General features: G+C 38.1%; 2 protein-coding genes and 1 long non-coding RNA gene across 7 annotated transcripts in view; 2 read left to right on the plus strand and 1 right to left on the minus strand.

Moving 5' to 3' along the window:
* Nucleotides 1-1,097: 1,097 nt before the first annotated feature.
* Nucleotides 1,098-6,373, minus strand: fam174b (family with sequence similarity 174 member B). Of its 2 annotated transcripts, XM_061677806.1 has the most exons (3): nucleotides 5,766-6,373; nucleotides 4,268-4,399; nucleotides 1,098-2,999 (listed from the first exon to the last, which is right to left on the minus strand). In XM_061677806.1, exons 1-3 carry the CDS (start codon nucleotides 6,032-6,034, stop codon nucleotides 2,996-2,998), a joined length of 405 nt encoding a protein of 134 aa, XP_061533790.1. In that variant the 5' UTR covers nucleotides 6,035-6,373; the 3' UTR covers nucleotides 1,098-2,995. The 2 variants fall into 2 exon arrangements, with proteins under 2 accessions (XP_061533790.1, XP_061533789.1); XM_061677805.1 differs by having other exon boundaries at nucleotides 1,098-4,399.
* A 3,912-nt stretch (nucleotides 6,374-10,285) lies between these two features.
* Nucleotides 10,286-18,008, plus strand: LOC133403171 (uncharacterized). The gene is made up of 6 exons (XR_009768618.1): nucleotides 10,286-10,300; nucleotides 10,943-11,268; nucleotides 12,560-12,623; nucleotides 12,735-12,799; nucleotides 14,521-14,576; nucleotides 17,733-18,008. It is a non-coding gene; the product is annotated as an uncharacterized LOC133403171 (long non-coding RNA).
* A 471-nt stretch (nucleotides 18,009-18,479) lies between these two features.
* The window catches only part of chd2 (chromodomain helicase DNA binding protein 2), a 40,176-nt gene continuing 33,214 nt past the window's right edge, over nucleotides 18,480-25,441 (plus strand). Inside the window, exons 1-5 of one of the 4 annotated variants that reach the window (XM_061677807.1) lie at nucleotides 18,481-19,598; nucleotides 23,126-23,357; nucleotides 23,426-23,581; nucleotides 23,881-23,939; nucleotides 24,259-24,366. In XM_061677807.1, coding sequence (XP_061533791.1) covers nucleotides 19,540-19,598; nucleotides 23,126-23,357; nucleotides 23,426-23,581; nucleotides 23,881-23,939; nucleotides 24,259-24,366 — 614 coding nt within the window. In that variant the 5' untranslated portion in view covers nucleotides 18,481-19,539. Of the gene's footprint in view, nucleotides 19,599-23,125; nucleotides 23,358-23,425; nucleotides 23,582-23,880; nucleotides 23,940-24,258; nucleotides 24,367-25,441 lie in introns of all 4 variants that reach the window. The other 3 variants (XM_061677808.1, XM_061677809.1, XM_061677810.1) reach the window with 3 other exon arrangements.

Genomic DNA, 25,441 nt, shown 5'->3' on the forward strand with positions numbered 1-25,441 from the left:
TAGAGCAGTAAAGCTGATATATTGGAGGGGGGGGGGGGGGGGTTCTGAATTCGACAACAATAAACTTGGAATATTAGAGGGAAATAAATGCTGCATTACATGACAAAGTGGAATTCATTTTATGAGGGTAATGTTAGGAAAAAGCAGCATTTTGGGGATTAATGTAGTATGATATAAAGTAATCTGATGAGAACAGTAAGTGTTATAATTTTACAGTTGTCACAACTTTTTATAATCTTATCAGTGGTCCCAATACTACTACATAACCACAGAATGTTTAGAAATTAGTTAAGGGGTTTCTAGACAGAAAGGATATTCTTGTAAAAGTGTTAGACGTTTGAATTTCCTACCTGAAACTAACACACTTATAAAAAAAAGAAAAATCTGAATGTGCAAATAATAAAATATTTAAACGTATGTAACTGAGTTGTAGAGAATAGAGTATACAGTATCTATTATTTTAAGGTTAAAGAAAGTACTTTTTTTTCCATTGGCATCTAGCTTTATTCTTTTATTTTTTTTGCAAGGCAATTTATGTCAGGGATAGGGAACTTTTATCCGACCAAAGGCTGCATCAAATGCTCATACAGGCCGTGAAGGTTCTCCATCCCCTCATGAAGTGGACACAGTTGTACTGTATTCAATATACATAGTGCATGCACTTCCAAACATGTTAAGTGTACAAAAACGTAATTGTTGTTGTGACAGGATGTGCCTCATGGTGCAAAAAATTAACTTAAGAATAGAGACAAAAGTTGTGCGGCGGATGTCAGCAGCCTGGGGGCAATGAATGACACGGAACCCGTGGAAAACAGACCGATTCTAGATTCTGGGAAGTTCATTTAATGGCGCCGTTTACGAGCCTTGCCGTCCTGCTGCTTTTTTTTCCCCTTCCCCATTCACATTTATGTATTGCCAGAATTCCAGCAGATAATATTATGCTTTTCTGCATGCTTTTCCTGACACATCATGTTCAACAACAACTGATGTATTTCTATTTTCTGAATCGGAATTTAACTCAAGGACATTTCAAGTGTTCAGTTATGACAACATGAATGTATTTTTGTCATGCAAAAAACGAATGTCTTAAAGCAAGAGACATTTAAAAGGGTGTTTTTATTTCACAGACATGGAAACAGGAGGCCATTGTGGCGACACTTCAAATCCTCTTTTGGAAACAGAGCAGGGATGCCTTAAAACTCAATTAAAAGGCTTAACGAAATTTGCTGCACTCTTCAAAAAGATCACATCATAACAAATAGTTTTACAAGAAGTATTAAAGGTAGCAAACGATTCTGTTCAGATGAAATCCCAGAATAGATTCATTGGATGAACAGTTTTTTTTTTGGGAGGTGGGGGGGGGTTCCCTCTCCCAGTTTTAGAGAGAACGTGGCATCATTGAGCAAATCCACTTCACGTTTACTGTACATTCAGATATAGATTTGACTATGACACAATGCTGGAATGAATAGTGGTTGTGTATGAAAACCCATCAACAGTAAACACAATATAAAACATTTATAAACTTTGTCAGACATTCAACCCTGCACTCCTATTTGTATGTTAAAAAACAGACAATAAATGTCCACTAAAGCATTTTGAATTTGATAAAACTATAGCTTCTCAAGAAAAGAAATAGCTTAATAGAACAAAAACTGTTTGGGGTCAATGTGAATAAAATAGAAGGTCAGTTATTAAAATGATCTTTTCAGAGCCGACATGTGAATGTCTGTACTTCAAAAGAGTAAGAAAGCAGCTGTGTTTCACATTGTTTTTTTTTTTTTTAATCAATTATCATTATCAATCAGAAACATTTTGGGGAACACGTTCACTAAACTGAAGTTAGAAGGGAATTATGTTTTTAAACCTTAATTTTTGCTTTCACTCACTTCTTATACAGATTAAGAAAACATTGTTAGCTGAATAGTATAGTTGCCGAAGTCATATTTGAATGTTTTCTTAAAAATATACATGTAAAAAAATAAACAACAAATTCAACAAACAAGAAATGTCTAGTTGCCTCGATTCAACCTTTTCGGATCACCGTGACCTGGATGAATGACAATCCACACAGACATAAAGAAGAAATCATTTCTTTTCTAAGTACCTACGGATTTTTTTATTGATATTGTGAAAATAAGTTAAAAATAACTTAGGCAATTATGCTATTAGGCAAACAATGCCACACTGTTTACAGCTTGTATTCTAAAGTGAAAAGTTCCTTAAATCTGTCTTATATAGATGAGGAAAAACCCATTATGAAAGTTTCATGTATTTGAATGAATTTGCTTGAACACAATATGGTTTATACCTCTCAATTCATACACGTAACACTTACACCGACCACTCTTTGCAACGATTTAATCACATTTTTAGTGTTTGAACTCAAAATACTAAAGACACGGGGCCTTGATATGGTCATAACTTCCTTAATTATGGAACCGCTAAATTGGCTGAATAACATATTTGACATACATAAACAGATATACAGTACAAAATATAGCAATTTTATTATTCAGATATGTAAGCTAAAGCAGCAGTAAATTAGAAAGATCACATGTACAGTAATAAAAACAAATAGAGAGGCTTACCCAATCTTTAACACATTCAGTGCCACTGACTGCTTTAGAAGTCAAATATCCATGTTAACTGGGAGGGCTGGCACTGAATGAGTTAATAACAGTGAGCCTTATGTGCACAAAAAGACTGGTTAGTAGACATATTTGGCATGGAAGTCAAGTAGAAAATGCGTGTACAAATTGTTGATAGTGTTTCGCGCATAGCTTCCAGCGGCTCTCGATCAAAGATATGGCAAAGCTTGTATCACAGTGTGTGTATGATAAATGCAGATCAACAACAACATGTTCTTTCCCTATGAAGTGCAGCGAAACGATTCAACAAGTCACCGGTAAGAGTCGTCGGAGACAAAACACGAGACGTCACATGAGTCGATCCAGAGGGAAACAACGTTGTCAAAGATTACTCCGTGGTGAATTTACCTACGAGAAAGCAGAGAAGTGCGTCACTTGAGGATTTACTCGCCGTCTGATAGCCAACCGGGTTAGACAGGAACGGCAGGTAAACAGGACGCCGTATCTTCCCTTGAGGAAGCGCCCACGCGTGGGACAATTGAGAGGACGGAAGGGGGAAGCCTTGTGTCAACATCACATCTGAACTGCTTCTCTACAACCATAGTTTGTTTGCGTGGATCCAAGTTGCATATTTTCGGTGCGTGTGACAACATCCACTGAAGGGCGTTTTCTACTTTGCCGAACCAAGGTTGAAATCTTCTCTTATTAAAATGCCTCTGATAACCCCGTAGGGATGACTAATGTTGAATAAATTACAAATTCGGTCAATGGGAGCTAGACTAAAAGGCTTTTTTTTTTAACCAGCATATTCTTTTACAAGTTGTATAAGCGATGTTACCCGCTGTGATAGTGTGGCGTTTAAGGCACGCCGAGCGTGTCCGAACTGGCCAATCGCGAAAAAAAAATTCAGTCTGCGACTCACACCCGCATGCCAGGCAATTGACCCTCGCACGCACGCCAACTTGCTGCAATGGAAAACCTGCGACCCCTGGTGTTCTTATCAGGAAACAATGTTTTGAGGCACCACATAAAATGGACTGTACTATATTTGTATTGAACCACAAACCACATGGCGCGATTGTCAAGGAACAATTGAATTGCAAAGGCCGCTGTAGCCGTTATTTAGTAATAGTAGAAACGGCCGAGAAATAAAAGAGAGGGTGGGGATACTTGAGAGGTTGCTGGCAATGGTAGTTCCATTCATTGACAGCACTTGGGCATTTATGTGACAGAGACTCTCCACACTTTGCTTTTTAGCCACAGATACATATGAAATTATGAATATAGTGAAGTATTATTGTAAGACAATATATATACTGTGCTGTAGTTAGTGTTTTGGTACAGCGGCCGGCTGGTTCTGGCTTGGCACCCGAAACAATATTTTTGCAGTGAAAGCTTATGCGATACAACATGGCATTTTTGATTGGGCGTTACATTCGTGACCTCGCGATGCTGTTCACGTGCGATTCAAAGTTCGAATCGCAGCAAAACGAGTTGCCGACAGTCAGCCACTCGTGAAAACTAGTTGCAGAACCCCGCAACAGTTCAGTGGCGTTCGGTCGCGTCACTCGGTGTGTCAGCGTTAGACGTTCTATTTATGCAAGGTATTATCCTGACTATATTCGGCCATACGGCTGATGTAGTGTAAACCAAGAGCTCCCGTTTAAAGAGCAAACCGGTAATTGACGTCAAATAGAGTGGAGTCGTCCTCGTCGTCATTGTCGTCGTTGAGGGGGGCCATCTCGACTCGCTCGGCGGGCGTCGTGATGATGTCGTACTTCCGGGTTTTTCTGATTCTCCTCCCAGATCTGCAATAATTAGCAATATAATAAATGACATTATTTTTAATGATCTTACAGCTCAAAACTGTAAATATGACTTAGAGTGGTGGAAAGAAATTATTTTATCACCAGTTGAATTTGTATGTTTGCTCATATAGATTCAAACTCAGAGGTCCTAGATCCTCACCTCTGAGACTTTGCCGATAGGAACTTTAGAACATAAAAGTCCTTACTTTTGTTTCCTCAAGTCACCGTCCATGACAGATCAAAGGTAAACAATCATTTTCACTTCTGTCGTTGTATTGTATCATTAAAAATACAATAATAATAATCAGGTTTAGCTAGCAGTCCTTATTTGCAGGAAGATGGTTAAACAGACCCTGGCCTTTCTTCTGACATCCCCTAACATCACATGGAGTAAACACAATCACATGCTGATACTTAAGTCAAGTGAGCCTTCGCACAAACAACCTTTAAAATGGGGAGTGTCAAACAAACAGCCCGAGGCCCAAAACTGGCAGACTCTGGAGGGGGGGGGGGTCAATCCCGTGCACAGCATGAATTTGAAAGTGACGAAATACTGTAGCAACCCAGCAGTTCGAGTTCTAGAATTTGTGAGATTGTGACGGTTTACAGGTTAAATCCCAATTTGAGATAAGATGACAAAGTCAAGGGAGTGGGTGTGAGGGGAGAGAGCAGAGGACTTGTAATGCTTCGTATTAAAACAATGGGGAAAAAACACACATTTTCCTGTCATTAATATTAATTATGCTACATCTCCTAAAAAAGTGATTGATCAAGTTTTCTGTCTTAAAGAATGTTTTTGTTTCACTGTTAATTCATATGCTTAAAAACACGTGCAAATGTTTAATTTATCATGACCGTTTCAACTGCACTCCCCTTTTGCTTCTCATGCAATGGACTCTTCCATTTTCCTCACGAGGATTCTCACTTGTAACATGTTGGTGCAGTTGTGAAAATGAAGCTTCCCCCAGTTGAACAGAGAAGGAGGCGGAGGAAGTGAGAGGGAAACCCCGTTTTCATCAAAACTACCAAATGCTACAACCTTTTTCACAGTGACACCGAATGTCAACAGCAAGGGCCAAACGGTACAGATGAAGTGGAGCGACAAACGAGTGACGCTTTGGTCAACTATAAAATGTTGATTATTGCGCTTATCAATTATCGTAAAAACGTTGAGAATGTTCTCATGTTCGATAGTAGGCCCCAAGAAGGATTTGAACGTCTTTATCTCGCGCAGGAAGTGGATTTTGCTCAAAGATCCCACTTTTGTTGTTGATGATAAACATTAATATTGAAAGTCTTTGCAGCCCAAGGATGTGGAGGGCTTGATGACTGTCTTTGCCATCCGACACGAGTGGGCCATCCTTACCTGACCACTTTGGCGAGCAGGCAGGTGATGAGAGCGCCTGTCAACACGCAGGTGAAAATCACCATGACTTTGAGCGTGGGCAGATACGTCATGAGGGTCGAAGTTGGGGATCCGACGGCCGCCTGGGTGCTGTTGTCATTGCGGAGGTTGACGGCTGACGAGGTCGTGTTCGACGGCGAGGAGGGAGAGGAAGACAGAGTTCGGGGCTCACCTTGGACTCTCCAAAACGCCGCCGCGGTGATCGCGAGAGCGAAATAAAATGTCGCCATGGAGCCTCAACGGAATACAGGTGATAGTTCTCCCCCCACAAAATGGAAATGGAACATACGCAGCGACAGCTGTCACATTATACGCGAGAGGTTGGAATGAATTTTTTTTTTTTTTTTTTTTTTGCTAATTCACACAATAAAGAAACCGAGGCACAATAATGTACATCTCGACAAGGACCAACGAACAATTTCAATATCTTGGTCTTAAGTTGAATTGCATTCCGAAAAGCGGTTCCCTTTGAGGCGAGTTGGAGGCAATACCTTCGTGCTCGCATTAGGAATGGGAAGGTTGGGATTATTATCCGCCTCCTCCGGAAACGCTCAGCAGACCGGCCCTCTTGTTCCTGCTCTGTAACGTACGTAGCCCGGTGACGCCTTCACGGGAGCCTCGGAATTACTATCCTCCCCGACTGATGTCACCGGTTTCACGTCTGCACTCAGCTTCTGAACGAAATGGCACCTTATTGAAATGCTGCCATTTGAATAACTCAGCCAAGGTACATATTTTACATTAGGGAGAAGAAAAATATATATATATATATATATGTATATATATCACTTCACACCACCAAATGAAAACGGCATAAAAAAATAGATACACCAGTTACTTGTACCTTCTGCCATCTAGTGGAAGAGTATTTCATTGTTCTGCCGATCACTATACGTAGCTGGCATAGATAGATAGATAGATAGATAGATGAACAAATATACAGCAAATCCCCGCTATGTGTGTGTTTAAATGTGTTTGTATCTTTTTAAATGTATTGAAAGACCTTAAAAATATGTCTAGGGTGTATTTAAATATAGGGTATATCTATTTTGCAAATTTTCACTCATCACGGAGGGGTCTGGTTACTGTACTTTATTTGTAGTCAATAAATAATGTTGGGAGAAATTAAGTGAAATTGGATATTATAAAAGGCCAAACCTTACAGTGCTTGTGAAATCTTGAGACGAGTGATGTCACCAAGATTTTGTGTGGCCCCTTTAAAGGAAATGCTGCCGTTTCTCAAATAATAATAAAACGAAGTCTTACATTTCTTCTTAAATTATAAAAAAAATACTCTCTTTTTGTTCAAATGTGCTTCTGTGACCAAAAATCTCATGAAGCAATGATCAGGATAATATGATCGGACAACACACCATTATGCACATACGCAAAATCTATTGTGATCCAATGGAAGAGCTGTCATGCATATGTTGCCTTTACAAAGATAATTAAGTTCAGTTTTGACACTGGCATTGTTACTTACAATGGTGTACAACTTTAGAATATACAGTATGTGTGTTTGACTGTATCTTATTTTTGATTGATGATTCTGTTGTTATTTTGCTTGAATGTGCTGAATGAAGTGAGCCGAGAGGGTATCTATATTTTGTGATATAGACTAGGACATTCCTTTTACTATTCAAATGTACAATTGCTATTTTTTAAAAAAAAACATGGATATATCCTAACTTTTAATGACTGATAAAACATGAAGTTCGATCTATGGATGCATAGTTCCTATGAAATTTGAAAGCAACATTTGCCTATTAACTAATTGCCAGTACTTTTGAAAACACATCAGTGATGCAATTAGACACACTTGTTTCCCTCCCTCGCAATTTATGATAGTTCCTCATATTTTCTTCTACCAGTTTTAAGTATGCACATTCCTTTGAATAACTAGGCCTCCAGTCTCCATTGCTAGATCAACATGCGGTCACTACTACTACAGTTTACTTATGCGTAATGCTCTAAATGCAAGATATTGCACATGTTGTTGTGCTATTTTGCTCATCCAATGAGCAGAGTCCACTTGTTGAGCGTTCCCTTAGTATGTGTTCTGTTTGAGCGAAAGGAGAACCCACCAGATGGCAGCACAAAACAACTACAGACAGCATTTTTTTTTTTTTGTCTGCAATTTGAGTAGTGCCCTTTCATTGAAGCATAGTTTTGGTAGTTAAATATTCTATCACAGTATTTTCAAAAAGGATCTTTTTACAGAGGGACAGTGTTGCTTTAAATATATACATATATAATTTTTATTTTGTTTCCCTTTGGAAGTTATTTGCTGTAATAGGATGCCATCTTTTCCTAAGGAGGAGCTACGAATAGGACAGTCTGACCTTTGTGCAGAGAGCACGGCTTCATGATCATGTTTCACTGTTCAACTCGGTTTGAAGATTGCACAAACTTAATTTAAAAACAAACCTACTCATACGTAATCACCCGAGTCATCCCATAATCCCAGGAGAGGATGGGCTTAAAGTGACTGTGTAACAAATTGACATTTGGCATGTCAGATAAGGTGTTAGAATAAACCAATAAACCTGCATTGCAACGTGTTGAGCGGTAGGGAGTTTTTAGAAACATGAAACCAATTAATGTAATCCTGTTTGTGCTATTTTTGCAAGGCACGCCTTCCTACAACAGTGTCTGAAATTGTTGATGTGCAAAATACATGGTGTCTTTGCTTATAGGATCAGGAAAAGCCTACTAAAACATATTTAATTCATCGAGGTTGAGTTAATCAGAGGCACTTTAAATGGTAGCAGGTGTGTGCCGACTCCCATTTAACATGAGTTTGAATGTGACTGGTTAATTCTGAACACAGCCACATCCCCAGTTGTAAGAGGGTGTGCACACTTGTGCAACCACTATTTCAGTTGTATATTTTTTATTTATTTTTTTTTTTTTTTAATTGAGTGTGTTGTACAGGTTATAGGTCACATTAATGCTGAAAAAAGTTTTGAAATGCTTCCTTTTGGTCTCCTTTTTTTCCACATTACAAAAACTTGGCATTTGAACATGGGTGTGTTGACTTCTTATTACCACTGTACGTTTACTGTACTGACGGGTTCAGTCAGTTTACAGAAGCTGCTTTATGCAATGATACCTGACACATATGGTAGGTGAGCTCTTACTTCCCCCCTCCAAACCTGTTCTACCGGGCAGCCACTATGTTTACTCGACTTACAATGATTACATTTGTACACCCCTTACAAGGCCAGTGCTGTTGCTAGGCGGCAGATCTTTTTAAAGAAATCTTCCTCGTGCAGTGGGCATGCGCTGCGGTGTCGAACATCTCATTGGCTACGGGTGGGGGTGGCGTGCATACCACAGGCTTCACAGGCCAGCCAACAAAGGCTGCACTGACTGAGCAAACTAACTTAGCCAGGTTTGGATGTCCCCGTTGAACTTTTCATTCAAAAATAGCTCAAAATGGTGATTGGGTTCATGAATGTTAGGACTAACAGAAGGGATTATGTTGAGATTTTGACATTGTTTTCCTGCCCAGCAACTATTATTCCATAAAGCAGCATTTGCCATTTACCCAAATGGTCACTTCCGGTTCAAGCCATCTTATCTTAGTAGCTTTTGGTGCCAAGAAGAATCAAGAAGATCTTCTTTCTGATTGTGACTCAATCAATCTATCTACAAACAAAAAGACAAATATTAAATAATTTCTGCTGGGTTTTTTCTTCATGTTTTTACTACCACTGCAATGTTTCTAAACCATTTATCTAGAGGCCCAGCGCTGCCCATTTTTACACCACTTTTTAATGGTGGAGAAAGTCAAACAAAGCAAAATTAATCTATCTACTAGTAATAACTGAGTGATGAGAAAAAATATACTATATTGATAACAGATTAATTGTAAATTTTATTTCAAGCGCCTTTTAAGAAACTCAAGGAGACTTAAAAATAAAACAACAGTGGTTAAAATCTAAGTTTGACATTTAATCAATGTAGCAAGGTTAGTAGACTTCTTTCTGGCAAAAATGATGTGGTTGTTTAATGGCTTTGTACTCCCGGCACTAAAGTTGACTGAATTTGGTATTTTCATATTTAAACATGCAAAAAAAGAGAGATATTTTTGTAAATATGTCTTTGTAATAATCCCAAATGTGGGCGCCAGGTTAAATTGTCAAGGTAAACTGTCTTTTCTGGTGGTTAGCCACCCAAAAGTGTTAAGAAGAATCAAGAAGCGCGCATATGAATCATCAATCTAGTATCTACAGTAATAAAAAAAGACAAATAGAAAGCATTCAATTTAAAGTATTGTGGGTGCTTTTGAATGTTTTTACTACCACTGTGATGTTTTTCTAACTATATCTATCTCAGACCATTTTTATGATAATTTTAAGTTGTTTCTTAGGATACTGAATCAATCGCAACTGGACTGTGGGGCGTATGATGCCCGTTTGATGCCCCCTTCCGGGTGGATGCCCAGGACCCCCCACTTTGCCATCACTGACTGGATAACAGATTGATGTTTAGTAAGTATGTAATAAGGATTTATATAATACATGTAGTTTCAAAAATGAACCTAATAGCTCAAAGGTATGGCTACAATTAATGCTTATTTTAATAACCAATTAATCTGCCGATTATTTTCTCAATTGATCGATGAATCGCATTGAAAAGTAAATCCATCCCTTTATTCAACAACAGGTTGATATGAAATTGAAAAAAGCAGTTGATGAAAGCAGTCTGTTTTCATGGATGGCTACAGAATTCTGAGAATATTTATAGCTGAGAGGTTGAAAGAGCATTTGTACAACTAAGTTAAACAATGGCTCTAAACGATTAATTGATTATCAAAATAGTTGTCGATTAATTGATTGTACCTCTACTAACCTAAAAGTAGACTTAGTTCTTGCAAATTAAAGATGTTGTTAAACATATTGCTTGGTGCTAAAGTCTAAGGAAATGGGATTTTTTAAAATATTCAAACCTGGGGGGTAAAAGAAAATGTAATTTTCATTTAAATGTCTTGGTAGTCATTTCAAACGTGGGCGCCATGTTAAATCATCGAGGCTAACTGTTGTTCAGTACTTAAAGCTTTTTCTGGTGGTTAGCCACCACGTGTGTTTTGCTTTCAATATATTTTATTTTTATGAAATGCATGTCTCGATAAGGTATGTCAACGGTTACATAGCGTCAGGACACGAACGGACGACGATGTTAGCAGCGGGCGGCCATTGCTAGCCCCACAAACGAGGCAGGAGAGGAAGTGGAGCTTCGCTTACGTCGCGAGGCAAAAAGTGGGCTGAGCCGCCGAAGGATATGAGCTCGTCGGGAGGCGGAGAGGAAAGACACACGCAACAGAGGAGGGAAACGGGCAACACGGAGAGGAGAGAGCGCCCGAGCTATGTCGCGCAAACCCCCACCAAAACGACGAAAATGGCCAGAAAACAGCACGCCGACCGGGACAGACGACGGCGGATAGTCACCGAGGATGTTGGTAAGAAAAAATCTAACAATTACACGTTAATTGGCGAGAAAGCGCGTCGACCGGGGGGACGAGGCAATATGGTGGAAAAGAACAACTGTTAGACGCAGTGTTGTAAAAGAAAAAAAATGGCCATGGTGTGGTGACAACGACATAGACGACGAAATTCGCTCGATATTGAGTGTTTCTGTGTGGGAAATGACTCATTTTGTTACCCTACATTGACTTTAGATCGATGATATTAGAAGAACGGTCTTTTTCTCGATGTTTCTTGGTGTCTTTCGACCTACGCATTTAAAATTTCCTTTGTCCTTGAAAGGACAAATGCCCTTGGTTCTCTTTCGGTCGAATAAAAGCACAATGTTTTGCAAATGTTTCGTTTTTAAACCGTGTACAGGTACTTTGCGACAAGCCCATTATGGATTTGTGGTTTTTGCTGATTTTCCTTTTTTAGATTTATTTTTAGGCGTTTTAGTGTAATTGTTAATTGTATAAAATATCAAAAACCCATGTTTTACCACCACATGATCTAATACACGGTTGATGAAGGCGCATTGTCAAAAGATTGTTCAGTCTTACTATTTAATACGTTTTAAATGTTTTTTAAAAAATCTTTATAAAAAAAAAAACTAAATAAATATTTACAAACGATTCACTGAATACTTTTAAAATGTATTGCAGCTGGTATGTTGATCAATTGAAGCTCTTTTATGTTAAAATACATAGTATATCTGGAAAGACAAAATAGGGTGTTGGCTTTTAACCCTTTAAGGGATTGAATGGAGATTTAATTTAAATTTTACCATACATTTGGCATCTCCATGGTCAGATTAAACCTGCAAGGACCATTAAATGAATGATTTTAGAGAACAAGAGCACACACGTATGTTTAGTTGACTCTAAATATGTTATTAAAATCGAGAAAAAATATATATAAAAATATTCTTCAAACCACAATCCCAAAGATACGACTGTTGGTTAGGGTACACAAATACAGCTTGATGAAATACTTAACCTTTTGTGAATCTCAAACTATATATTGTCGAATATAAAGAATTAGTTTACATTGGAAGAAAAAAGAGGTCCTCGCTCATGTATTCCCTATAGGATACTACTGTAGAGAGAAAATATAATAAGCCCCCTAGAGATATTAAGCATATTTCCCCACAAAATAAGCGCGTTACCATGATACTTTTAACAAATTTTAACATTATGCAAAATTTTGAGATTGAAAACATCCTAAAACAAACTACATTTTTAAATTAAAATGCATTCAAAATTGCATACATTTTGTATTTTGAAGGGATTCCCTTTGGCGTATAACAGAATGCGACAGAAGAACCGGATTGTCTGACCCAAAGAAAATGGTAAGTCTTTTTCCATGTTTAGCGTCCATATTTACTGCAAGTTACATTTGGCCACTAGGGTGTGCTGTTGGCTTGTTCCATCTCGTAACCCGAACTTTTTATATTTTAAAGGGTTGACGTCAGGCTACGAAGACGTTACGGATGGATTCGTACGATTTTCTCTCCAGAGTAGAATTGTAAGTTTTTTTCGAAGACTGAAAACTTGTTTATGATCTCTATGTTGAACACTTAGAATAAGCGAGGACGAAATTTAAAAAGTGTGCTAATCTATAAAATTGTTTGCTGAAGTACATTTTAGGAGCTACGATGTTGCAAGGACATGTTTACCGTAATGTCTCCTGTGCTATGATTTATTGCATGTTTAAAGTAATAAAATAAGTAGACAATATTAGTTTCATTAGTCGTGTTAAACATTTTTGGAAACTGTTATATTAATCGTTGCTTCATCCATTCATAATGGATTTTTGGCTAGCTACATTAACATGCAAAAAAAATAAATATTCCAAAATACGGACAGTGCTTCCCATTTCGCCAAATCCACTTGACAGCTATTCCATCGTAATCATACCTTACATTTATACCAGTAATAGAAACAATTTAGAGTTTTTGGTATTCATGATGTCAGATCACTTTAATCCAAGTGGAAGTTTGCAGGTAAGGGTCTTCGTCCACCAAATAATTTTGATACAGGATGAAGTTCAGCATTAACTTTAACCAAAATTGTACTTATCAGTTGAACACCATTGTAGGCCTTTTTGAAATTTTCATTAATGGTGGATGGGTTATTAAAAGATTACAACAAATCTCACTATTCCACACTGACATACAAGAAAAGGATTTACCAATGGATTTAAGATGTCATCACGCCAATGGTATGGTTTTCACTTCTGATTGGGCAGGATACTGTAGTGGACCCCTAACTAGCATACCAACATGACACGCTGAAACGTGCGGATGAACCAAAAGCAGACAGTCATTACTGTATGTGAATCACAAGTGACCTAATAGCCAATTAAATTACCTGGTTGTGCCTGATGATATTCTCATTCATCCAGTTCTTTTCATTCTCATTGATTGTCTTGGGCAGTCAGAACAGTCCAGTTGCGATAGATTCAATACTCAACTCAACTCAAGGAATTTTGAAGGATTCTGGAAACTTTTAACGACACTTGACCGAATCACTTTGAAAATGAGTTGCTTTGGAAGCACAAAAGCACCCCTGTTAATCCCAGTAATGATACAGAAAAGTATGTCTTGTGCGTATACGCGTGCAGTTATTCTTGGACGCTAAGTCGACCGTTCCCAAACTTTACCTCGCACCCAAAGAAAACTTTTAAGCCCCCCCCACACACACACCCCAACAAATGTCTTACTTCGAAGGTAAGAATGCAGTTTTATACAAAATTTTAGGGAATAAATTGTTTTTTTGTACTGCATTTGGAAAAAGGTTTCCCATTCCGTAAAATGTTATCTCACAACCTTGGTTATGAACACTTGATCTAGAAGCTATTCTGATTACTGAATTGACAGAGTGATAGTCACAATTTGGGATTAGTTCTGAAAAGCTATGCAGCCCTATTTTGGAAAATCTGAAAGCTTTCTACAAGTAATTCCTCCATAATTGGCTACAAATAAACATTTAAAAAACAATAAACGTCTGTTTCCAAAGGCATTAGATTCAGATCCCTTACTGTATAATAGTGGATTGTATTTCATAACTGGTCCAATTCAGTTCATAAAAGGTTACCTTGTGTCGTTCTTAAGTCTACACGTTCATTGAAACAGTAACTGCAATGAAGTAAAGGCTTCCATTATGCGAGGCACATGAAGTAAAAAATTGATATCGGATCATTATAATTTCGGGAATCACTCATTGTTGTCCGCATCTCTTCCACAGTGGAGACATGGACTGTTAGGAAGATTTTCAAATTAGGACCAATAGAAGACAGCTCTGTAAGTTTTTCATATTTTTCTTTGATTTGAAAAAGTGGCTATTTTAAACCGAATGAGATGACTACTTTTTTTGTTAGGCGTTTCACATTAACCTACAATATTTGTGGATGACATTTACTTTGACTTCTAAAGACTAACAACAGACCTAGCTAGTTGGCTGAACAAAAATGCTACGATGACCCTCATTTCCATGAAATGGTACGGTTCAAATAATTTTTGGTACAGGGCAGCTTTTATTGTTTCTCCATTGTAAAGGGTCCTAAAATGCCCCAAACCTAAACACTTTACAGTATATATTGTTGGTATTGAAATTTGAGGGGTGGAGCCAGACAAAGGGGGTTTGAGCCAGATACACTGATGTCTGTTGATTGGTCCACTGCCTTCCGTATTAAAATGAATGGGAAGAAAATAAAAAGCACAAAGAAAAAGAATACAAATTTGGGGGATTTGATGCAGTGTTCCCTTTTTATTAGTGCCATTGGACCACATCACTGTACCTGTCGTGTTAGGTTTGAGTATTAATCTTTGTTTAGTTAAATTTAACTGTACCGCTGGTAAATTATGTCACATGTATCTCACATCATCTCAATCCCACTATTTAGATTTTCAGTTAACTTTAAAAGAAAAAGAAATGCTGTTGACCCTGGGAACTCCCTGCACTTTTTTTGTTTTAACTTTGATAAGTGAAATATTTTAACATTTCAGTTTTATTGGAATTTTGGAGAACTTTTATTTACTGTAGAAAACTGTAGGGAGCAATTTATATAAGTCTATTTAACTTCTAATTTAAGGTATGATGCTGAGCCTTTGAGCTCCTTGCACTTTTTCTTAAAAATTAGTCTTTACACGATGAGGATTTTTGGGACCGATCAGTGAATTTAAAAAAACGATCCAATCACAAGGTGGAGGAATGTGTCTATTTAAATGGCCTGTTAATTTACTGTACTTAATTGCTCAAAAATGTCATTTACTATAAATAATGTATCTTTGTTCCTCCATTTATGCCAGTGAGGCATAGTGTCAGACAGAACAAATGAATGGTCTTCTATTAGATGGCAGGAAGTAAATACAGTAATGAATGTATCCACCTTTTGTGACTTTTTGTTTGTTGGTGTGCCGTAAGATTTTCCAACTGTAAAAAAAACCTTGGCTCCATAAAGGTTGGAAATCACTGCTCTAGTCAGATCGTGTATTCTAATCAGTCAGGTCAAACCAACATTACAACATGACAGAAATAATGGGTGCTAACTTACTGCAACTAAATTACTTCACCCACACCAAAACCTCAGAGCATGATTCGACAGAACGGTGGCATGTTTACGCACAACCGTTCGTGCTAGCACTAGCGTGCTAGGCTACATAACGTTTTGGTGCCTGCTTGCGAGCCGCATCGTATTAAAAGTACGGGAACCTCAAGCAAGCCTTAAACGAACTTGAGCACCGGTGACAACCAATACACATTTCTCCCCATTTTGTTCTTCTACTACAGTCGGCTGATCCACTCGTGTTGTCGTCCCCACGGTAACGAGTGTATCCGGTCGCATTTGAGTTGACAAAATAAAGCCGAAAGATCGTAACAACGGGATGCGGTGGTATCGGAATACAAGTTTTTATTGCAGTAGTCTTACATAGTGCAATTGTGAAAGAGCTAATTTGTCTTTTAGTCTGATCCAGCATTACGTGTTGTCTGTTCCACACCGCTGATTTTATTTTTTCAATAACTTAATTGGCCGTCAGATATTTACAGTACTGCATCAAAAGACACACGACAAGACTAAAAATAAACTAGCTTTTGGATTCAAATATACTGCGCACGATGGCGATGCGGAGTAAATGTCTTTTGCGGAGCCGATGAATGACATCATTGATCGGATCTGCAAATTAATGCAAAGCCCATCGGCCGATCAGCATAAAATGCTAATTATCGGCCGATACCGATCAGGCCAATAAACGGTGTAAAGTCTATTAAAAATTTAAAACAGGTGTCAGTTGTCTTATAAATGTCACAAATCTGAAAGTCTGTTCTATAAACAAATGCTTAAAGGCATTTAAACAAAGTTAAGTGTTAGTTTGTATGCAGACATTTGACACCAAATTTATTTTCTTTTACAGCAAATGCATATTGGCCTTTAATATTAGATATTGGCCTCCTTGATTACTAATGGCCAGTCTCTTAATCATACCATGGCAAACCGAAGTGCCACTTGTTGGAAATGTGCGGACTTGTTAGCTACCCCGCTGACTGAAAATAAATTTGACATTTTCGATTACAAATATTTTTCTGTATTCTGAACAGTACTGTAGGTCTTCTAAACTAGTCATTGTAATAAACATAAGGAATAGTTGCAAGTTCCTGGTTTTAAAATATCTAGTTTTGTCCACTTTTGTAACTAGCTTCAATACTAATGCATCTCATCACAGCAAAATGTGCATTAACTCCAGTTATTTTATTTTTTATAAACTTGGAAAATGTTATGCTGTCAGCCATTCATCCATGACTTCTTTACATCCGATTATATGAGCCCACCTCTTAAAGTGGAAAAATACTTCGACAAACCCAAACAACCTGCTGGTCAACTTCCGCTATTTCAATTTAGGGGGCCAACTGATCATGATTAAATGTTAGGTTTATTTGAAACTCCAAATTACATTAAATAACCCCCTCAAACATTTGAAGTAACACTTAAACCTTAGGTTTTGGTTTTCTACCAAGAAGCTTTGACAATAAATACATTTATTATTTGTTGAAGTGATAGAATTTATGTAATTACTAAAACTTGTAACCAAAGAAAAATGTTGAGTCTGTTGTGCACCATAACTAAGCTGTTCACTTTCTTGACAAAGCCTTAAAATACTTTTTTTTTTTAATTTTTTTTTTTTTAGGTTTTTTGTTGGTTGTCTTTTCTGTTATGACTAGTCACTGCTGGTGCATATACAGTAATAATATAAATATAACAAAAAAGATTTTGGCTCAGCCATATGCTCCAAACCCCTAGTGGTGACTTGTTGAATTTTTTTGAACAGGTAGCAAACGTTTGACAAAAAGTCTACTTCGACTTTCGATTTTTATTAACTACGGGACCGGACCGTGAGTTGATCGTTTGACATGTACTGTGGGCTTATGAAATGTTTCCTTCTTTGTTTTGTCCCATCAAGACCCCATTCAACTGGATTTCGCTGACAATGGAGACCGTGTTATACGAAGATAGCGTTGTTTAACGTGAAGATGGCAATTTTTGACAAGCTGAATTATTTTTTTTTTGGACGAGATTTCATATGGATTTTTAAATACGTTTTACGACACAGTGGACATCGGAACACAGTTGCTACCTGTGTGGTGGACTTATATTTTACCTGTTTTTTTTTAGAAGCACAAAATTGGCAATTGTACTTTGGTGTTCATGCTGTTGTGAATAAAGAGTATGTTCTGTATTTTTTCTGTGTTTCATTAGATAAGGTGCTTATTTGCCACAGAATTTTAAATTTGATCATATCCCAAAGCTTTACATTTGTATTTCAGATGGCTGCGACAGTTATTTAAAAATAACAATCATGAAGATTGGGCAATGTACTCGGGTGAATGTCATCCAGAAACGGTCACTTCTATTGTCATCGTCATCAAATATTAGTGTTCTGTATTTATGATAAATTGGTGTTAATTGGGTATTAGTTTTGTAATTATTCCTAGTAGATACTCAAATATAATGTTGCCAATTCAATAAAACTGTTGCAAAACAATGGCTCGGAAATGGTTAAATGGCATTTAGTGAGATATGAAATGGTTTCCTCAAGCTTCCTAAAATGGCTTCTGACTGTTCTTCTTCCTGTTCGAAGAGGAAGTGATGCAATTTCTGGGGAAAAACATTTTACACTCGTTATTCTTTGTCCATTTATTAGTGCAAACGAACCCTTTCACTTTCGGGGGTTGTGCTTGTTAAGTGTGATGAATACAATTCTACGTTTCTATAAACGAAAAGTTAAAGATGAAGGGGAGGGACTTGCACATCACCTGAGTGTTGGCTAAATGAAAATAACGTCAATCAAAGGCTTTCAGAGCTAGGAAGGAGCTCTAGATGGCGGATGATCCTTAGGAAGGCTGCTATGGGCTGTCGTCATTCCGTTTTTCTTGCCCGCGTGTCGACTGACGCGACGTCCTGCTCCGTCCAAGTGATGCTTCCGCTTACACGCTCGACGTTTTGACCGCTTTTGGGCCGTTTCGCCGGGCTTTTAGGGCCGTTTTTCCGCGTCGAAGGAGCCGTCTGGGCTGTGGTAGAGCTTGTCGTTGTTTTACATGCACGGCTCGGGCAGCCATAGCGAGCCTCCATTTTTAGAGTGCTGCTCGCTCGCCTCTTGTCTCGCTGAGGCTGCTTGACAGCAGAGCAAGGAAACCCACAATGTCTTTAAAACGTAATTCTTTTTGTATTTAATTACAAATAACTGCCTTTTTTGTCTGTCTGCCTGTGTTGGTTTGACGTTTTCTTTCATTTTGCATCCGCGGCGAATCGGAAGGAAATAGTTAAATCTATCGGCTACTGTCTTGCTATGGGATTGCTATGTTTACATCGTTTGCTTTATTAATCCCACATTGTCTTGTTTAACTTTTTTTTTTTTTTTTTTTTTTAAGTCATTCTTCTGATGACGCAGTTAGAATTAATTGATGCGACTCGGCCCTTGCACAAAACCGATAGCTGGCATATGTAGGCTAATGGAATAGCACGTCTTTCGGAAGTATATTTTGTGTATATATGTATATATATATAAAAAATGGTAAATAATTTGTATTTAATAACACTTTCTCCTCTCGCGTCGCACCGCTTGGGATTTAAACTGCCTGCCGAGGGGCGAAGACAATCTTGACTTGTGTGCTACTTTATGCCTCCTGGAACTTTTTGACACGAATACCAGGACACCAGATCATCTCTCCCAAAGGATATATACACTTTTTTGTAAACATTAATCAACCATGAAGAACAGAAATAAAAAGCAAGGGGATGAAGGATCTACTCAAAGCAATGCATCCAGGTATGGATCTAATTCGGTTTGTTTTTAAAATAGACTGTTAACGTCTGCATAACTTGTTTACTTTGTCAAACGTGGTCGATCAACCGTGTGAGTGTGTGTGGCGGGGGTGATTTGCATATTTGTGCCACTGACGAAGTGCACCAGTGTCACCAATGACCTTGCTTTTGTTTAATGGCCACACCCTGATTTTCGTAGTATTTTGTTACACTACTAGTGAGCTTGCAAGGCCCCTGTGCTGGGAGGTACTTTCCCAGGAGATGGATACGATCGAACCCCGAGCCGGATGTATTGCTTGTATCATATATTGTATTGTTCCAAACCATTAATCCACATTGTTTATTTACCTTTAAAACAACACGACCTTGTATTTCTACCTACTACTTGCTGCATTGCACCATTTTCTTAACATTATTTGACCCCCCCAAAGTAACTTTTGGTTAAAACATACGGAAGTGGTGACGTTTTAATGCAACTTTTGTTAAACCTTGCTGCACTTTCATACAGAATCCAAATGTGAACACTTATTGTCCTCTCTAGCTCTACAAATCCACATGACGAGATCGATACATATAGTTTAGTCAAATGGAACAAGTTGACTATAACATGAACTTTTTACTTGTGTGAATGCACCTTTGAATTTGTATTCAATATGAACGGACTCCTATTAAACAAAACAAAAAAACACTGTTCTAGATGACTGGAATGATTCACTTGTAACGCTTTCACTATGCAACATCAGTTGGTTGTATTTATTATTATTTTTTTAGCATATACTTGACATGTTTTTGCTTTTATTAGCGTGTAGCCAAGTATGACTACTGGCATATCACCAATATTGTATCATTTCAATTAAAGCAAGCTACTTTGGGTATGGGTATTTCTGTCTTGTGACTTTACACATTTAATCAAGAACGTTTAATTGCAACTTAAGCTATTTTATTGTGTGGCTACTTATTTCTGTCACGTTACACTTTTATTCATATTTAAACTTATGTAGACAGTAGGAATATTGTAGTGTTTTGCTTTACCCCCAACTTTGAAAAATAAAGAAACTAATAACATCATTTGTATGTTGTCAAGAGAAGCTTTACTTACTGAAAGGTAAATTGAGGGATTGGTTTATGTTCTGTAGTTGCTTAAATATAATTCTTAGAACCAAATGCAAATCTTCACCATCAGATGAAATGTCTGTATGCTGAAGACACACATTTTTATATAAACTACTGAATACATTTGAGCACCTAATATTTGTCTACTTTCACTTGAGTGTATTGTGCACTCGTGGCAGCCATTTTAGTTTGGTTAGCTTAGTAAAGCGTCAAATTGAGCTCGTTCTTGTTTGCAGCCAAAGCGCCTCTTTACATATCAACATTGTGGAGCACAGTAAGGAAACAAACATGAAATGCACCAGCATTTCGAAACGAGTATCCCACGTTTAGTTAAATATTGTTGAAAATCTTCAAATGGTCCCCTTGCTCTCCCTGCTGAGTTTGTCATTTCATGTGTGCAAAAGTGTGTGGCCCAGGAAACGGAAGTCTAGAACAGACCCCCCCACAATTGGCTGCAATATTACCGAGCGACGCTTTGACCAATAGAAACTCGACATTTTATCAGTCGTGACACTCATTGTGAGTCACTTAAAGGGGACGTAGCCTTCTCCTTCCGTGTTTGGTCATTTGCAGAGGTCGCCGAGTATTTATATCTTACTACTTCACTGATGGCTATTACCCTTTTTTTAAATGTCATATGAAGACTTCATACGTTTTTGAATGGTAAAAAAAAACTGAACATTAGGTGTTCAGTTTATGGCGCTTCAGTTTGAGAGCTCAAAATTTATGGGTGAATGGCAACCTCATGCGTTCGAGTGCGGAACGACAGCGCAGACAGACGTGACAGGGGTCTTTGTTTCTTCACAACAACCATTAACATTGATTTAATGGCGGAATCTCATCACATAAGTAGATTACATCAGCACTCCGATTTGACATTTATTTGGTACGAGTATTTCAAGATGTTTCAAACTAATTGTTCCTGGGGATAGTGCAGTTTGATATTACTTTCTTGCCTGGAAATTTTCATCCCATTAATGATAATATAATTCATCATAAAATTATCTAGAAATATGAGTGCTAGATAGGGGTAGGTGATGTAGCCTTAAATTAGAATATCAGATTTCCAATTTTAGTCTATTTCCCCCCTTTGCTTATAGACAAAGCGAATGACCACACGATTCTCCTTTTATACTCTTATTTCTCTTTGGACCAAACAAGCTTTGAAAACGTTTTTTTTTCCCAGCAAGTTGTACCTGCATTAACTTGTATCACCTTCCACATAAAGAAATGGGGAAACAAATTATTTCCATGTACAATGGTACTTTGACTTAAGAGTGAAATCCATTCCATGACCAACCTCATTTTAAATTTTCCCATTGAAATGCCATTGAACTGTTCAGCCCCTCCAAAACACAAAAAGCATGCTAAGCCAGGACCCACTCAGCAAGCTGTGGAACGGCCCGCACTGCAGCTCCGGAAACAGGAACGGTTGTCATTTCTGGCGGCGGGTACGCTCCATAAACGAGCTTCGCCATACTGCTTAAGGTGCATCATCAGTGACTGAGCAGCGCACTGTATTTCTGCGGTCGTAGGAACGAAACTCCGTCCCCTTGTACTGTGAAGCAGAGCAACATGGGAATTTTTAGACAATAGAAATGTTTGTTTTAAAATTCTAACAAAAAGAGCAATGAGCTCCCAGGCTTAGCAGCATGGCTTATAATGTTAAATGAAAACTTAAACAAATAAATAGCTCCCTAAAGTTTTCTACAGTAAGTTTCCCAACATTTTAATATAACTGTAATGTTAATCTTTCACTTATCTTTGTTTTAAGATCAAATCAAAACAAAAAGTGCAGGGAGCTCCCAGGGTCGGCAGCATCTTTCAAAAAGTTAACTGAAAATGTAATGGTTCCCTGAAGTCTACCCAGTTTTAAATTGTTCTCTTTCGGCTGTAGGATGTTTAAAAAAAAAAAAAAAAAAAAAAAAAAAAAAGTTGATTCTGGTATGCGACAAAATGCCAAATATCCTCGCCAATAATCGGCCCGGCTGATAATTGTTCCATCACTAATATTTGGCACTGGTTGCTAAGCTACCTAACAGGAAGTAGCCTGGTGCATTTTTTTCTCTGGTTTGGACATTGAGTAGTTAAAACAGAAAGCCCTGGCTTTGCTTGGACTAAGGAGTAGGAGATGTGATGAAAGGGAAGTATGTGTGGCTGTGCTGTATTTAATGTTAAAAATCCCAAAATCACATTTCTACCACTTTCTACCAAAATAGTAGATTCAAAGTAGTGGAGCTTTCATCCAACATTGATGTATTTTGAACTACGGAAGCCGCAAAAACAAAATCATCCTGACAAATAAACTTAAAGCGATCAATAACTTTGCCATGATTACATGGACCCGTAACAAATACAGAAGACAGTGGTGTACTGTAAACCTATAACTTGAAATGGGCTGTTTTCTTTTCCCCATAGCAATTCAGCCTCAGAAGAATCCAACCGCTCTGCGTCAGAATCGGGGAGTCAGTCCGAGAGCGAGCATGGCAGCGAGAGGCGACATCCCCGCCGCTCTGAGTCCAACAGCTCATCGGGGTCTGAGAGTCGCTCAGGGAGTGGCAGTGAGTCTGCGGAGTCCAAGAGGCAAGCTAGCGGCGATCTCAAAGACAAGCCGGTTAAGAAGAAGGAACGCCTAGCTGACGTTAAGAAGGTATAGAAGCACCTTCAACTTTGTGCTCTACTTTCAGGATATTACTGGTCGTTATTATCTTATTACAGATGTGGGAGGAGCATCCAGACGTGTACGGAGTCAGAAGGTCCAACCGCAGTAGACAAGAGCCATCTCGTCTGAACATCGGCGCTGGGGTAAACAGAAGAAACCGTACAATCACGACAGGCGTCCTCTGTTTACGACAGAGTTCAGTTCCTATTGTGGCAAGTCATCCAAATTTGTATGCAAACACAGTGGTAAAGTTGTAATTGAAAATGAAGAGCACTACCAGGCCATAAATATTAAACAATCAGATTTAAAAAATCCTAAGTATGGTGCTGAATTTTGACATATTCTTATGAAACCAGTTAATAGCATGCTGTTCATAACCTGAAAATGTCATATGTCGATAACTTCGTAAACAGTGGACCACCTGTTGTAGTTAAAAAAATAATAATAATAATTTCCAGTCAAAACTGGATACTTAAAAACTGTATTGATTTTTATTTTATTTTTTCCACAGGGTAGCAGTGACTCAGAAAGTGAAAGTCCAAAAAGAAAAAGCTCTCGTGTAAAAAAGGAGTGAGTATTTGTCTTCTGATATCTGTCCACTTCATATCATTTCATTGAAGTCAAGATGTCATAAATACATTTGCTCAACATTTTGATGTTGTGTTCCGTATTATTTATTCTCATTTGGAACTGGGTGTCTGTGGGCCAAGTCAGATTGCAGTCAGCCAGTTGGAGACATTATCTCCATTCGAAACACTTGAATTAGTAACTTCTTTCGCGCTGTTCGAATTGTAATAACCACACCCAAAATGACAAATTTGCAATTGGTGAATTAAAACAGCGGTGATGGGCCGTGTGGGTGAACTTGTGGCATCTCTTTGTTGTGAAGTATCTGGAAAGATGATGACTCAAATGATGACGAGGAGGAAGCTTCCGGCAGTACAGACAGTGAGCAGGAAGAGAAAAAAGTTAGATCCAGAAGACTTCCTGCTAGAAGGTAAGAGCTTAGCGAAGCCTGGCCATCAGACAGATACCCACTGGTCATCTTTTTTCCATATTGTTTATGTCTATTGCATGATTTAGTTAAAGCAGGGTTGGGAAGATTTGTTCCGGTCTGCCATGCAGTTCTAAAAATGCAAAAAAAAAAAAAAAACCTCAGTGATAAAAGTCCCAAAACACAATGCCCACAAATGCTCATATCTTATTTGTTGACTTGTTGTGGAATACAGTGGTACTTTGACTCAAGATACAAGCCATTTGTTTGGTTGATGGGTATAGCCCACACATGCTCATATCTTATTTGTTTACTTGTTGTGGAATACAGTGTACTTTGACTCAAGATACAAGCCATTTGCTTGTTTGACGGGTGAGCTTCAGGCATTCTGTCACTAGATGGCAGCAGCGAACTTCACAACATCCGGGCATCATCAGTTCATGGTGGTTACTTTGCAGTGAAAGTACAGGGGTACAGTTGCGTTCTGTGTATGACTGCAGCTATTGGTTATTATTAAAGTTGATAATTCTATCAAGTAATTGGATGAAAGTAATTATGCATTCTTAAATAACAATACCAACATAAAATTTGCATGTGAGGTGCAGGTATTATTTTTGCCCTCTTGCGGTCGCTATCCTCACATTCAGTATCTGTAACTTTGAATGGATGTGGCTTTAAAAGGCAAAGCCTGGCCTGGTGAGTGACGTAGGTGTCAATGAATGAGACTATAGTTTGGTCTTGTTATCTCAGGTTAGCCACTCTGCGGCCTAAGTCCCTCGGTGTCAGTTGTGCTCATGTATGAATATGCTTATTCCGTGTTTCTTTTGTTAGTTTGTTCAATAAAGCAACTGAAAGTACACAACCGGTGGCTGTGTCTATCTTTGACCACTTGTGGGGGGCTTTGCAATACAAACCCCAATTCCAATGAAATTGGGTTGTTGTGTAAAATCTAAATTAAAACAGAATACAATGATTTGCAAATCCTTTCAAACTATATTTAATTGAATACACCACAAAGACAATATATTTAACTCATTCACTGCCAGCCGTTTCCTGAACAGGGAACCCCGAGACTGCC

This window comes from Phycodurus eques, chromosome 5 (genome assembly GCF_024500275.1).
Source record: "Phycodurus eques isolate BA_2022a chromosome 5, UOR_Pequ_1.1, whole genome shotgun sequence".
NCBI lineage: Eukaryota > Metazoa > Chordata > Actinopteri > Syngnathiformes > Syngnathidae > Phycodurus > Phycodurus eques.